Consider the following 16435-nt stretch of genomic DNA (forward strand, 5'->3'; position numbering starts at 1 on the left):
ACGCTAAAGCATGTTTTTTTTTTTGTCTTTTACGTACCACGAAATAAACATTTACGCAACAATAACGATTTTTTTTTTACTTACAACAAAAAAATGACTAATTCACACCGTTGAGCTCAAAAACGCACCATAAAACTAGTTTATATGACTATATTCCATGTCTTCTGAAGTCATATGATAGCATCGTGAGAGTGACGTCAAATTTCACTCGTATGTCTGCAGAAAATGTTCACAAATTTGCATATTATGATCGGTATGATGTTGATTAACGCCGTTTTTTAAAAGGCAAAATGAACCGTTGTAGTTCCTGTTGTTACTCTGAACATTTCATCAGTGTTTATCTTAATCTTTCAATAAAAACGAACAACAGGCAGATTCAAATGACGGAGGGTGCTTCTTAAATTAGTGAGGGTGCTCTAACCTTAAAATTATATATTAAAACTATATATATTAAAATGTTTGCACCATCCATTGCTATGGCGCAAAGAGCGCTCCCTTTATAATTACTAAAAAGCTATCACTCATCTTAGTTCATCGCGATCTCACAAAGTTACGTTATAATCAATGAAGGTCTCTACGCTGCACAATGAAGCTCTTATTTACATTGCGTCAACATTGACGCGGTGTTATAATAGATGATTCATGTTGCTCCAGAGATTTGAGCAGTGTGTGGATTTGAACTTAAACACCTTTTATTGGCTGTTATGTTCAAGAAATCAACAGACATGTCTGTGATTGGCTGTATTGCTTAATGCTGCACAAACATGTTGAAATAGAAACTGATCCCCAGAGCGCAAACCATAGCGCACTGGATAGTTTGCTAAATTTGCAATGAAATGCCATTATTACAGCTTTAACTGAGGGTGCTATTGATTTCATTTGAGGGTGCTTAGCACCTGACCACCAACAGTTTAGTTTTTTCTAGTCCTCTAATTTGATTGGTCTGAGCTCCAGACAGACTGTCAGATTGTGTGTCGCTTGGTGACTCACGACACTCGATCCGTTCTGTGTAACTGCACTCTTTCTAGTGTGATAATTGTTTATCACAATTATACTCCGCCTCGGAAACTATTTTTCAGACCTACTGTGAGCTACAAGCTTGTACAAGCTTTTTACTTTCAGTCTGGTCCTCACACAAAGCTGGCATATGGCTTCGAATGACTTGGAATATAGTGCACTAGTTGTATGGACTACTTTTTTGGTCTTTTCTTGTGCTATTTCGAGCTTGACGGTGTGAATCACCTTCCATTTTTGTTTCCGCAGAAAAGCAGAAACACATACAGGCTTGTAACAACATGAGTGCGAGTAAATTGCATAACTTGACGTTTTAGGTGATCTGTCCCTTTAAAGACACGCAGTCTCTTAACGTGAAGTCCCTGCTGTCTTTCACAACATTACAGCTGCTCAGACTGATGTAAGAGCAGATGGTCTCAGGACCCATTTTGAGTCTGACATTCTAAGTTGTTTGGGTTCTATTCATGGGTTGGGCTTGTAAGGTAAAGAGAATTTCAACTCCTACACAGACGCAGACCACACCAGGGCTGATCTCTGTGGAGTGCCATCGCTGCACTCCAGTGTTATTCTTGTAGTCTGTGCTGTGAAGTGATTGTACGGCACTCTGTGTACAACACATCATTACTACATGAGCAATGAGTAGAAGAAGATATATTTTTAGACTGACTCAGTATAGTGTAATGACTGTAGGAAAACCATCTATCTGTCAGCAAACTTTCATTTATTGGTGGTATTTATAATTTGTTTGTTCTTACTTTCCATCTAACATTTTATCATTCCAACATTCATTGTTCTGTTGTCCGATCTATTGTTATTTCTATCTATCTATCTATCTATCTATCTATCTATCTATCTATCTATCTATCTACAGTGGTGTGAAAAAGTGTTGGCCCAATTCCTGATTTCTTATTTTTTTGCATGTTTGTCACACTTTAATGTTTCAGATCATCAAACAAATTTAAATATTAGTCAAAGATAACACAAGTGAACACAAAATGCAGTTTTTAAATGAAGGTTTTTATTATTAAGGGAAAACAAAATCTAAAACTACATGGCCCTGTGTGAAGAAGTGTTTGCCCCCCTGTTAAAACTGTGGTTTTGTCTTTGAAGAATCTATGGTTTGTTGCATATAATTCTGGGTATGTCCCTACTTCGTTGATTAGTTTTTCGTCGTCCATTGCAGTCCGCTACTCCGCTATTTAAATTTCCTGAAGTGTGTTGTGGCGGTTGTGACCTGGTAAATCCAGTAGGTGGCAGCCGACGACAGTGAATAATCACAACAGGCAATTGTTACATAAGCCAATACTGTAATATTTTGCGTATGTAAAAATCTATCTATAGTTAAATTGTTCTATCGTTCAATGCATCATTCTATCTATCGTTATGTCTGTCTGTTGTTCTCATTCTATCGTTCAATCTGTCATTCAATTTATCGTTCTCTCTGTAGTTCTATCGTTCTATTTATAGTTCAATGGTTCTATCGTTCAGTGTATCATTCTATCTATATTCTATAATTTTTCTATTCATCCGTCTATCTGTCTGTCTGTCTGTCTGAATTGAATGTAAATGTATAGAAGACACACAAATATTGAATATGTGTATCAGAGTATAACAGCGCAAACACTGAATAAGTGTAATATTCCCAGGTATCATTGCAGTGCAGTGTAAGACTGGAGTGATGAGAAGAGTTCGGGTGAAACAGACAAATGTCACCGAGGTGACGCCGCAGACTCGTGTGTTTTGTGGATCTGCTCCTGGTGGTACAAAGCTCCCTCTGTTCCCACGCATCCTCCAACCCTTCAGCTCCAGCTATTTTTGCTCTCTGTGGGTTTCTCTCCCCATTCATTCACTCACCTCACTCTGCCCTCTTTAGCTTATACATCTGAAGGAAGAGGATAAATACTGGTTTGTAGGTGGATTTGAACCTAGATTTGTAAGACCAATATCTTGAGTGGGATAAAATGTTTTGGTAGTTGAGATTACAGGATGTAATGTCTTACAGGATATTCACGATATATTTGCAATACTATTGTTGTTGACGTAAAATTGACAATCATTGTAAATATCACAATCATTGTAATGCACTTTTAATTTTCCTAATTAGACTGGCCGTGTGATCCTTCCTTGCCTTGTGACTGGTGTCTATACGATTGATAAAGGTAGGGTAGGTGATTTCGGAAGGCTAGCAATAGCAAGCTAGCTTTGAACGCATAAGACCCCACCCTCCCTAGCATCTCTGATATAAACTTCAGGAACATAAAAAGATATAAAGTTTGAACGTTTCATTAATTTCTATGAAATGCTTGAAACGCAATGGTTCAGTAATTTGTTTGGTTCACCACTCAAAAAGTAGCATTTCTTCTTGAAATTTTGCAAAAAAAAAAAACAGTTTTCTTTTTCTTTTTATTATGTATTGTTATATTGGTGCATATCCAGTGCTCGAAGTGGGGCGGTACACACCAGTATCGGCCCTTCTTTTTTTCCACTTCAGGCACTGTGCATATCAATAAAAAATATTTAATGTCAGTCTGTGGAAAATATGCTTTGATGTTTACTGTATTTTTGAATCTAATTGGTCACAATGAAATAAACAACCTGCTAATTGAGCTAATTCAGAGCAAATATATAAATACTGATAAATGCTGATCAGTGGCTGAAAATAGACTGGAAATGTTCTATATGTTTTATATAGATGTTTTATATGTATATAAAACCCAGCACTATTTGAGAAATATTATGTAAATTAGTTGTCCTGGCTTGTTGTAACCAGTCATTAATTAGTGCAACTGACTTAATAATGACAGTTTTGTGGTGATTTGACTCCGCCCACATGTTGCTTGTGGCTGTAGAGTTGTTTTGTGACTGTTATGCTGTGAAAGCAATTACAGAAAAATCATTCTGATGCAGCGTTTGCTTGAAAGCACTTTCTCGTTTTGTCTTGTGGACTGCGTGTTACGTTATGAAACACTGAAGCGGTGCAGAATTCTGGGTAAACCGAGGGTTTACATAAGCGAAGGAGTTCAAGGCGTTTCAGTGATGTCACGTCCTCATGGCCGTGGTCAGAGATTACATCTGCATAATACGATCTAGAGTTTTTCTGTGTCGTGTCCAAATGGTGACGAGCCTCCAGCGTGAAGGTCGTTCCAGGAGCGAGTGTGTGCTAGAAAGAGAACATCTTGTCTTTCAGTGATGTGGCTCTTTAATGATGCACTTCAGTTACGCAAGGACGCTTAATCACGCCGAATGTTTGATTGTCTGTAATGAGCCGAGTCATTGTGCTTTACTGATACTGGTACAAGTACACACTGAGCCGTAATGATAGAGAGAATCAACAAGTCATTTGATGAAATTGAGACCGCTGAGGTTCACCAAGAGTGACGAGAGTGAGATTTCTTCATACTGCTGGAGAAAAAGACATGCATGATACAAATAGATAGATAGATAGATGGATGGATGGATGGATGGATGGATATATAGATGGATAGATGGATGGATGGATGCATCGATGAATGGATGGATGGATGGATAGATAGATAGATAGATAAATAGATAGATGGATGGATGGATGGATGGATGGATAGATAGATGGATGCATCGATGGATGGATAGACAGACAGATAATAGTGGTTGTAGTGAGACCCATCAGAGGTTTGGCTGCTCTTTTCCAGCTGGACTGATGAATGCGGCTCATCGCTGTGGGAAACACATGAGTGAAGGAGCAGCAAAACAATACTGAGCGCTTTGGCTTCTCTCCGCGTCTCCATGGCGGCTCCTGTGGCTCATTCTCTTTTCTTTGTCACCGAAACTTTGAAGATGAACAAACACAGAAACAAAGCCAAGAACAAACGGATAAACACACACACACACACACCGCCCAGATCCGCTGTGAGCTGATGGGAAGAGATTACTTATTATTAATACTTTCTCATTTCAGGATGTGTTTGTGTTACCAGTTCAGTCATGTCAGTGTGTGTGTGTGTGTGTGTTATTGAGCCATTAAGTATTACAGTCACACAGGTGCTCAGGTGTGTGTGCATGATTCTTTACCATAAAACAAAACTATAATGCACTAATAAATGTACTTATTAATGGTAAATTGTGTCGACAGAGAAATCTTAAAGATGTAAGTCTTTTTTTTTAAGTCATAAGTTTAAGTATCTAAAGGTAAACACAGTGTTTCTCATTTAATCAGAGAGCTGGAGATCAGAGCATTTCACACTGATGCTTGGTGTAGTTCAGGGGGCTTTAAAGTCAGTAGTATCTGGTGTAACTGTGCTGTTTGTCTGTACTATAGTGTCTAATGGCTCCTGCAGAGGTTTCGTTTAGTCAGCGCTGGTTTGAAGATTTTTGCTTTTCATCTTCTGGCAGTGCATCATTAAAACAAGTAGGGCATTTTTAAAGTCACACCAGTGCAACCTCTATCAGTTATTGAGTCTCTCAGCAGCAGAGAAAGATGATGAAAATGCATTTACAGAAATACATTTCATTTCTATTGCATTATTTTATTTAACTTTAACTTATTGTTTTACCTTTGAGGAGGTACCTTTACCCTTTTTTTTTACCCTCAAAATTGTTTAGCAATTTTGTCCCTAAAGCAAGAGTAAACCCACACAAACATGGATTATTTCTAATGATTGATTGATTGATTGATTGGTTGTACACTGCATTAAATTCTAGATTTGACCTCTCCACACAAACTCTTTGCGGATGTTTTCTGAAGCAGCTCGAGGTCTCTCGGCGTCTCAGCCCAACATGGCTGAACTCTTGAAATAGCACTCAGTTAACACACACTTAGCAGTAACGTCACACTACACCGTCCTCAGCTCTGGGTCACTACAACAAGGACGTTCCTCCAGATGCCCATGAGACTAACTGAGGTTGTTTCTCTTTGCTTTACATATAATATTCAATGAAATGCTTTCTTGATTGACAGTACGATGATTACATGAAATTAACATGAAAATGTGATTGTCAATCTCTGTCGTAATGTTTTCCAAACATTGCTTGAGGCTTGCGTAGGAGCTCGGCAGTCACATGTGGCCTGAAGTCTTGAGGAAAGTAATCCACACCGATATACAACTGCTGGCCCGAGAATAGCGCGGTCACAACATATCCCAGTGTCCTTTATCATAATGCCTAAAAATACAGCCGAACCTCTAAACGTGTCCTGCCTTACTACCAAACTGAAACTCAAGATGCAGATTTCTACAGGCATTTGGTGCTGTAGGTCTGCAAAATGAGTTTCTTCCTCAGTATTTTTGTGTTTTTCAGTAAAATATCTAAACATTCTTCAATCAACATGCATTTAGTTGAGAAGCAAAATGACTTAAGAAGGCGTTTCCTGAGAAAGTTTCTGATTCAAATAAGAACAAATCTCTGCCAAAACAATAAGCTTGTTTTCCCTTTGAATTGTGTTTGTTTTTCTGACCCCATTGACAGATATGTTTTTCTGTTTTTGTTTCAAGCATTCATTTAATTGAGTTTTTTGTTTGTTTGTTTTCTAGAAAACAATACTTAATATCTTATGTCATTTTGCTTCTCGGTACAAAAATGATAGATAGTTGGTAATAAAAGAAGGATTTATTGTGCAGAGAGCTTGAACAGTTTTATGCAAACTGGATAAACAGAATAAAAAAAAAAAACATGCATTCAATACTTTGAAAAAAGAAAAAAAAAATACAAAGATATTCGTTATTGAGATGCAGCCATTGTAAAATCAATGGTGAAATTGTGTCGACCTAATATGAAGCTCTGGTAATTCTCATTTCTCTCTGCGATTATGCACGTAATCAGTGTAAAAACGATACACACCCTGCTCATATCGGTGTAATCCTGTAAATATTAGTTCTCGATACACAGAAGCACACAGCATCCTCAGCTCTTGCTGAATCATTGTTTGGGTCAACGACACACAATTTCTGTCCTCAGCTTTGATTGAAACCCTCAATATCCTCAATAACCCAGTCAGTGATCCAGTCCTCTCATCTGTACCCACAGCAGTTCAATCATAAAACTAACTCAAAACTGATCCCAGATCAGCACAGAAGGACGTCATCAGCGTCCACATGCCATCGGAGGTTAGTTTGGTGTAGTCATGGTATGTCATCTTCTTTAGCTCTGTGTTTGTTAAAGGGGTCATATGATGCGATTTCAGTTGTTCCTTTCTCTTTGGACAGTTCAACCCATATATTCAGATGTGTGAATATTGAAAGTTTAAAAAAGTTCAAGTGAGTTGAAAAAAAAACATTGCTTTGGTGAACTATAATTATTACATAAATGCGCACATAATACTAAAAAGTACAAATGATGACATAGTCATTAGCAATTATTACATAAGTCATAATGGCAAAAATTCTAAATTATGTCAATTAAGTCATTATGAGATAAAATGTCATAATTACAAAAAAGTTACGAGATAAAAAGTAAAAAAAAAGTGACATACAATGTCATTACGAGATAAAATAAATAAATTGACAAAAACTCATGAAAATGTGAATTTATGACATCAAAATTCATTATTAAATACAATGTCATAATTATGAGATAAAAAGCCTTAATAGGCATAATAAAAACACAAATGTCCATTGTTTTTACATTTTTATCTAACTATTTTTTATCTCACTATTATGATTTAGTATGTCAAAATTTTGCCCATTTATCTCATAATTATGACGTTTTTATATCCCATAATAATGATTTATCAAAACATGATATTTTTCTTACAGTATGTGGCAGAAATTGTCTTTCATACATGAGACGCAAAATGATGCAAGATAAGACGTCTTGTTTTCTGAGAAATTGAAATGAGTTTATAATTAAATCACGTAAAATATATGCCAATAGGGTCAGAAAAAAAAACTTCCTTTCCCTTTGATTTCTGCTGATTTTTCTGACCCTGTTGGCAGATATGTTTTCTTGCGTAAAGCTGAATCTTTAACTTTGCTGTCTTGAACATTTGCGCTTCATGAAAGAGAAACGGCTGAGCAATAAGGTTTTCCTTTGGGAAGGAACCGGTGCAGGTCTCTCAGGAGCGTTGTGGTTTCCTCTGGCATTCCTGCATTTATTGATGCACAGGAGTGAAGGAGGGATGTGCTGGCACAAAAACGGAGAGAAAGACGTGAAAACAGCAGCGTGTTTGCCAGCGGAGTTGTTTTTGAAGTCTCGCATAAGCAGGCCATGAGAGAGAGACAGTTCAGTAACAGGGCCAATGATTGTGTAACCGCTAACGTCTCTGCATTTACTGTGTGTCTGTGTTATTTCCTCAGCCATGATGATCAAGTGTTTCTAAAATGTGTTGCACTTTCATAAACTCTAGCATTGATGGTTTGGAGTGAAAATATAAGAATTTTGAGTTTGGGGCAAACAGAAGTTTGGGGTTGATAAGATTTGTTAATGAAGAAGTCTCTTTTGCTTACCAATGCTGCAAAAATACAGTTAAAACATTACAATTGTGAAATATTATTATAATTTCAAATAACAGTTTTCTATGTGAATATCTGTTAAAATGTCATTTATTTCTGTGATGCGCAGCTGTATTTTCAGCATCATTACTCCAGTCTTCAGTGTCACACGATCTTCAGAAATCATTCTAATATGCTGCTCGAGAAACATTTCTGATTATTAGCAACGTTGAAAACAGTTGCGCTGCACAATACTTTTTGTGGAAACTGTGATCTATTTTATTTTTCAGGATTCACAGATGAATAGAAAGTTCAAAAGATTGAAGTTCAAAACAGCATTTATTTGAAATATAAATATTTTGTGTAACATTTTAAATGTCTTTACTGGCACTTTTGATCTGTTTAATGCATCCTTGATGAATAAAAGTTCCAATGTCTAAAAAATACAAAAAAAAATAAAAATAAGAATAATAAAATTAAAGAAATAATAAATAAATAAATAAAAATCTTACTCACCCCAAACGTTTGATCAATTTCAGTCATTGCAAGGTTGGTTTACACAGTCTGCACGCAGTGTAACTGCACACACAAGCATTGATTTCCATTCAACGTGCAGATATAAATATACTGATATTCACAACTATAACATCTGTGAATGCTGTAAAATAATATTTAGTATGATTATGCAACATTTCTGCGGCTTTTGTGTAGATGTGTGGATTGGAAGGCTTATTTATGTTTATGTTCCTGGCAGAAGGTTTTCCGCTGTTTTCCTCATCAGTGCTGTTTAATGTGGTTTTAACGAACTCCATCACGTCATTTGGGTCTCATAGGGGTTTGTAACAGAGAAATCTTTGTCAAATTCAAATGTGTTGCACAACTTCCCGCTGCTTTGGCCTGCGCAGTCAAAACCAGAGTAAATCAACTTGCTGCACCACGCAGATAAATGCATGTTCTTCTTACATGCGTTTTGGGTCAATTTGAAGTCCCATCCTAAATGTTTAGTGTGAATAGGCTGTTTTATCACATAATAGAAGTCTAATGAGTTGTGGATGCTGTGAATGTGAACTTTTGAGACACTTGATTGCATTGCAACGAGGTTTCAGCTGAGCAACGTTCACTGTTTTCCAGTCAGATTCCAGACTAGATGATTGTCTTTTACAGTGCAGGGCGTGATTTGAATATATCTGAGCGTATTAGCATGTCTGGTTTGCACTGGAGCCAGAAGAGAGACGGGCTGTGTGTCGTTCGTATCGATCCGTTCACTCCTGCACATCATCCATTAGAGTCCGTCAATAGACTCGTGGCCTGCTTTCACTTCTCTTTCCCTCTCCATGCCAATATTCCTCCGAATCAACTCCAGCAGTCTCTTCAGAAGCAAACTGCATTTGGTTTTGTGCTGTTTTCGTCACTGCTGATTGGAGTCATGAGACTTTGTGGCTTGGGTTTTTAACTGTGTGTATGTTTATGGAGTTCATTTTAACAGCCTCGAGGAGTGAATCTCAGATTATATTTCACCCCCCCCAAAAAAAAAAAACTACAGAAAAGTAGGACATTATATTTAGCGGTAATATATGAAAATGAAAATATATATATATATATATTTCATGTTTTAAATTTTTTCTATGATGACTAAACATTTTGGCACCCAAATTCTAAGTTTATTGTGTCTGAATACCTTATTTCTGGCTTTTTCTTCTCTCTCCAATATTCTCAGTGCAATAACAGACTTAAAAAAAAAGTTGTCATTATCTTTGAGCAAATATTTTCTTTTAATAATTTAAATATGTTCTTGACAGGTTTTTGTGAGATTCATCTGAATCCTCCTACACTGCTTATTTTTCTTTAATACTGTTTTAATCATCTCTTGTCATGTTTTAAATATGTGCAAACCTTGCTAAAAATAGTCAAAATATTTTTTATTAATTTAAATATTTACAATTTAATCATTAAAATATTTAATATTTTAAATATATTAATTACTATTTTTCTTTTGATTTTGTCAGTAAATGTGACATGGACTTTTTTTTTTTTTTGACAGGTTTTTCTGAGATTCAGCTCAAGCCTCCTACTCTACTTATTTTGTTCTTTCATAATGTTTTAATAGTGTTTTTTTATGTTTTAATAATCTCGCCATACTTTAAAGAAGTACACTTATTTTCGAACCCTCCTAAAAATAGACTTAATTTGCTTTGAACAAAATATTTTATTAAGCTCATTTAAATATTTCAAATATTTTATATAAATATATAATTCTTATATTTGTCCTTTTGATTTTGTCTCTAGGTGTGACCTAGACGTGTCCTTGACATGTTTTTGTGAGATTCTTCTCAATCCTCCTATGCTGCTTATTTGTCTTTAACACATTTTCTGTCATTTATTTCCATTCCATCCTCGACGTTTCTTTTTCTGTCGTTCTTCCCCGTGACAGACTGTCTCCCGTCGGTTTAGCCGTTATTATGTGCTCTGAAGTCTAAGTGACTCATTCTGAGAGCAGCGAGAGACGCAGACGAGAGGATAACGAGCGTTGAGGAGATGAAGAGAGCTGGATGTTAACGGCTCACATGGCTAATGGCCTCTCGACTCGTTTATGACACGTCATGCATCTGCGGCAGCGGCCCAAAGCTGATCAATAACACAGCACGATCAATAAATACTGTCTGAAAACACGGCATGAACTCTATTGATGTCTTACCAAAGCAGGCTTTCTCAGCTTTGTGAAAAAGAAGTGCATACTCAATAATGTACTTAAAAAATATATACTTCTTGCAAACTAAATGTAATGTGTATATATATATATATATATATATATATATATATATTAAATCATGCAATTATTTCAATTTTATCAACTAATAAAAAATATTTTTTGACCCACTGAAGTAGGCAAATCTTCATATGTAATTTCATAATTTTGAAATGCAGTTAATATGTTTGTCAAAGCATGACAAAAGATAATTAAAACATAATGATTTAATGTAATTTAATGTAAAACCTTTACTTTGACATTATTTAAAATTGTACGTAAGAAACATAATCATGAAAAAACTATTTTTAAGTACACTTAAGTAACATTTTATTTCATTAATATTATATTGTCTGTAAGTACAGTTTTAAAAATATATACCATTTAAATTGTACTTTTATGTAAAACCTTTGGTTTTATGACAATAAAACATAAATAAAAATAAAAGAAAAACACATAGAAAGAGGCTGACAATGCACAAAAAAAGTGTACTTAATTCCATTGAATGTGTACTTTAAATCTAAGAAAAAAGTATATTTAAAAAAAACTGTACTTGTAGACAATATTAATGACAAAAAAGGTTACTTAGGTTTACATAAAAAGACTGCTTTCATGATTATGTTTCTTAATACTTAAGTACACTTTTAAAAGAATGACAATTAAAAGCTTTACATTAAAGCACATTTTAAAACATAATTTTAACCTACTTGCAGACAATATAGTATTAATTAAATAAAAAGTTACTTAAGTTTTTGTGACTGTTTCTTTACACACTTAGATCATTTCAAATTATATATATATATATAAATCTTATTTTTATAAGACTCTACTTGGAGACAATATAATTAAAATGTTACTTATATTGACTTAGTTTTTCATATTGTTTTTAAAACACAAGTACACTTTTAACTTTTCAACACAATTAAGTACACTTTTACATACAGTCAAAATAAAAGTCATACTTTAAAGTACATTTAAAATTGTATATTGAGAAAAAAAAACGCTACTTGCAGTCAATGTAGTATTAACCAAATTATAGATTACTGAAGTGTACTTAAATAATTTTTATTACTGTTTCTAAAAATAATGCAAAACATATTTTAAACCACATTTGAAGTAGCTGTAAAGTCATTTTTGGGTCACTATTTTTGCAGTCACATTTGGTGACGCTAGAAATATCACTTTGCAGCTTTAACCCTAACCGTGGTAAAATCACTGTAACATATGTCCTCTTCTGGTCTTGTACTGTATTTTATCCCAGCATGAGGTTAATGGATTGTAATGGATTGTCCTCCATGGAGACCTTTAATTTGTCACAGTTCTCACAGTTGGCAAATGTCTGTGTTGTGTTTGTGAAAGTTCGCTGGCGAGCGTCGTTCTCCGTCAGGAGCATGTGGATGATGTGTCTGTGTGATTCCACTGACCAACTGCAGATGAGAGTCAGAGATCGGGCATCAGACACGGGTTTTCTGTGGAGACCGATCGTTCCTGGTTGAACCACAGAGAAGAAACGGCCCCCTGAGGCCTGAACACACACACACACACACACACACACTGATGCCACGTCAGAACACACATGCAGCTTTACAGGCTGTGAATGCATGAAGATGCAACATTACTCCACTTAAAAACCCCACTAAAGAGCTGGACTGTTTTTCCCATATTGATGAATTGACATGCAGTGCAATATCCAGAGCTAGTGATGTTACATATTAGTCAGATGTCTCTTCCAGTTCCTTCTGGTCCAGAAAAAAAGTTTCTATGAGGACCAAATTTTCTGGTTGACATTAGGGTGAGACATGTTGAAAAGAAAAATAGCCACAAGTCTTGCGTTTGCATTATTACTTTGTGTGGTTTAAAGGAGTCGTTCCAAATGATTCAGTGAGTCATTAGATTGATTCAAAGTAATAACTCACTTAAAAACCCCACAACAAGTTGGACTTTTCCCCCATATTAATAAATGCCATAGTCAGATCACCTGCATGCAGTGCAATATCCAAGTTTAAATGAGCCTACAAAATCAGGTTTAACATTTTCAAGACTGATGATTTGAACTCTGTGTGGAAGAACTAATCGCTGTATTGGTCTGGTTTTTACAAACTTTGTGGTTTCAGTGCTTTGAAGGAAAACGTCTCAGGTTACTTATGTAACCATGGTTCCCTGAGTAGGGAACGAGACACTGCGTCCTCTAGGGGTCGCTATGGGGAACGCCTCGTCGTGACCCGCACTTGTGTTTTACGGTTACTCACTTTACATATTGGTCAGACGGTCTCTTTCGGTTTCTTCTGGTTCAGAATAAGTTTCATTAAAAACCAGATGTCATGGTTGACATTTGCTTGAGACATATTGAAAAGAAATATAGCTAAAAGTCTACTAAGTAATTAGTTCATATGGTTTGTTGAAGAAGTTCCAAATGATTCAGTGAGTCATTATGTTAATTCAAACTAACAACACACTGTAAAAGTTAAAAACTGAATCTTTAAAGATTCATTAAAGGGTTAGTTCACCCAAAATGCTTATAAATGCTTATAATGCAATAAGCAGCTTGAAAGATCAAAGACAATTTTTAATATAACTCCGACTGAATTCGTCTGAATTCGAAAGTCATATACACCTAGGATGGCTTGAGGGTGAGTAATTTGTGGGTGAACTAACCCTTTAAGCAATCATCATAAGAGTTATTAGTTGTTGTTTTTTTTATCACACTTATGCTCATGCTGGATGTTGTTGTCTGTACTTATTTAACATGTTCTCTGTTTGTGTTATTATTTTGTGTCATCATTTTCATTTCAAAGTGAATCTAATAAAAATAGACCTTCTGTATTTTACCGTGGTATTCAGCCCACATGACAGAAAGAAGCAGATGTTCAAAAACCATTAAGGAAAATGGAATCAAACATTATGAAGATTCCAGAATTCCAGTATTAGTTTTAAAAACTGAATCAGTTCGGAATAAGAACCAGTTCTTTCCCAGCTAACAGTGAACGTTCCCAGAATGTTATGTTATGAATTCGCATTCTTCCAGTAACTTTAATAGACAATTATTTGGTGTTTAATCATTTTCTCAAAACTGTATCCCCAAAAAATAAAAGAAAATAATATATATATATATATATATATATATATATATATATATATATGTATAAAAGAGTAATTTGACAGTTGAATGAATTCGCATTCTTCCAGTAACTTTAATAGACAATTATTTGGTGTTTAATCATTTTCTCAAAACTGTATCCCCAAAAAATAAAAGAAAATAATATATATATATATATATATATATATATATATATACAACTGAATAATAGAGAACATAAGCATGCTTAATACATTTTATTGACTATTATTATATCATTAACAGTTTGAGGTACTTCAAAATTTACTTGAATTTAAATTCATGCCTGACTGTAAAAAAAAAAAATAAAAATAATAATTGCCTACATTTGACCCCTTTTATAATTTGAAGTAATATAAACATTTGTGCATAACCAAGAAAAAACATGCATGAAACATTAAAAAATATGCTCTGAAAGAATGTGTTCATAACATAACATTAATGTTAAACAAATGTTGTTAGAACAGTTTTGTTAGTGTTTTTTTCCCAGCACTGCAGGAGAGTTTATTAAAGTCATCTCTCTCTCTCTCTCTATGGTAATATTTGTTCTAGCTGTAATTTCTAATTAAGATGAGTAAAGCCCAGCAGAGTCGTGATGGTCCTGCCGGAATGTGTGTGTTCTCATTCTTAAGAGGTAATTTTTTGACACAATGTTTACGATGCATTGTTCTGTTTCAGGACAGTGTAACAGATCACCATGACGACTGAAATGCAGGAGATCGCCATCACGGAGGAGAAGCCTTTACTGCCGGGCCAATCAGACGCTGTGAAGGTCATCACACACACACACACACACACTCACACGCACACACACACGTATCTGTCATTAACTTATGTTTTGCTGCCACCTGCTGCACATTTGAAGAACGTCAACAAACTCAAAAATAAAATTAAAAAACAAAACAAAACACTGGGATAATGATTTGTATTGATCACACTGATAGGATGAGCGACAATCGTAAAACGCCTCTTGAGATCGGCATTAATGCACAACATTTCAGTGTTACTTGGCAACCAGACAGCCTGCAATTAAACTAATGAAGTGTGTTATTTATTTGTTAGTTACGTTTGCTAAATCAAGTTACTCTTACTATGTCACATACTTATAATGAGTGATTGAGAATTAAACTCCAGCGCATGATCTCGTGTTTCAGACAGGAATGATTGTTTAAGTCGTGTGTGTTGTTGAGGAGATTGCTGTGCTGGTGTTTTACTAAGTGTTTTTAGTTGCTGGACTATAAAGCATATGGAAAAATCCTACAGATTCACATTGAAAGTTGTTATTTTTTTTCTCATCTCTTTACATTATGTCAGTCAGTCTAGCGTGAAAAACAGCACATTTGCTTCAAAGACTGTATTTTATCACATCACTGTTGCCACAGTTTTATAAAAATCAACACACCAGTGAAGGCTGTGATACTGTGATTTTCCCATATTTTGACTGACAGCACCTCTAAAACTGGTAAAACCATGTTAATGCACTTCAAGAGGCTTATTGATTTATTTTATACTTATTCTTATTATACTTATTCATTATTTTCTTTGCTTTTTGTTTGTTTTAATACATTTTAAAACAAATTTTATCTTTTTTTTTTCGTATGTACCCTTTTAAGATCACATTTTAACTGTAGTTAACTAAAAATAATTTTTTAGGCATGCATAGTAAACAGAGATATTGGTTCTTGCTGCTGTTATTGAGATTGTGTGATTGTTTTCATGCAGGACGCAGAGACCGCAGCCCGAATACTGCTGGATCAAGGCCAGGTGAGATAAAACTTTGCTGGATATACATGATTGATGTACATGCTTCATATAGTTGACAGGTTCATTGATGTTTTCTTCTTTAAACAAGTCAGGTTTAGATCTAGCTCAGCATGTCACACTTGTGATGTCAAATACCCGTTATTACTTTTCATTATCTTGAATTGTATATGCATAAGCATGATTTTATTGAACATTCACCTCTTTCTGTGTGTTTGTGTAGGAACACCGTGTCGAGACGCCTCACGGCGTGCTGCATGTGACGGTTAACGGAGCTGGAAACGCACGCAGACCGGCCATACTGACCTTACATGATGTGGGAATGGACAGTAAGTCACTCATACACACACATACACACACACACACACACACACACACACACACACACACACACACACA

General features: G+C 35.3%; 1 protein-coding gene across 1 annotated transcript in view; it reads left to right on the forward strand.

The window, feature by feature from the left end:
* The window catches only part of ndrg2 (NDRG family member 2), a 34269-nt gene that overhangs the window by 1409 nt on the left and 16425 nt on the right, over nucleotides 1-16435 (forward strand). Inside the window, exons 2-4 of the mRNA XM_016505171.1 lie at nucleotides 14954-15047; nucleotides 15998-16039; nucleotides 16260-16365. Coding sequence (XP_016360657.1) covers nucleotides 14973-15047; nucleotides 15998-16039; nucleotides 16260-16365 — 223 coding nt within the window. The 5' untranslated portion in view covers nucleotides 14954-14972. The remainder of the gene's footprint in view (nucleotides 1-14953; nucleotides 15048-15997; nucleotides 16040-16259; nucleotides 16366-16435) is intronic.

The sequence above is a fragment of the Sinocyclocheilus anshuiensis genome, unplaced genomic scaffold, assembly GCF_001515605.1.
Source record: "Sinocyclocheilus anshuiensis isolate Anshui unplaced genomic scaffold, SAMN03320099.WGS_v1.1 scaffold919, whole genome shotgun sequence".
In the NCBI taxonomy this organism is placed as follows: domain Eukaryota; kingdom Metazoa; phylum Chordata; class Actinopteri; order Cypriniformes; family Cyprinidae; genus Sinocyclocheilus; species Sinocyclocheilus anshuiensis.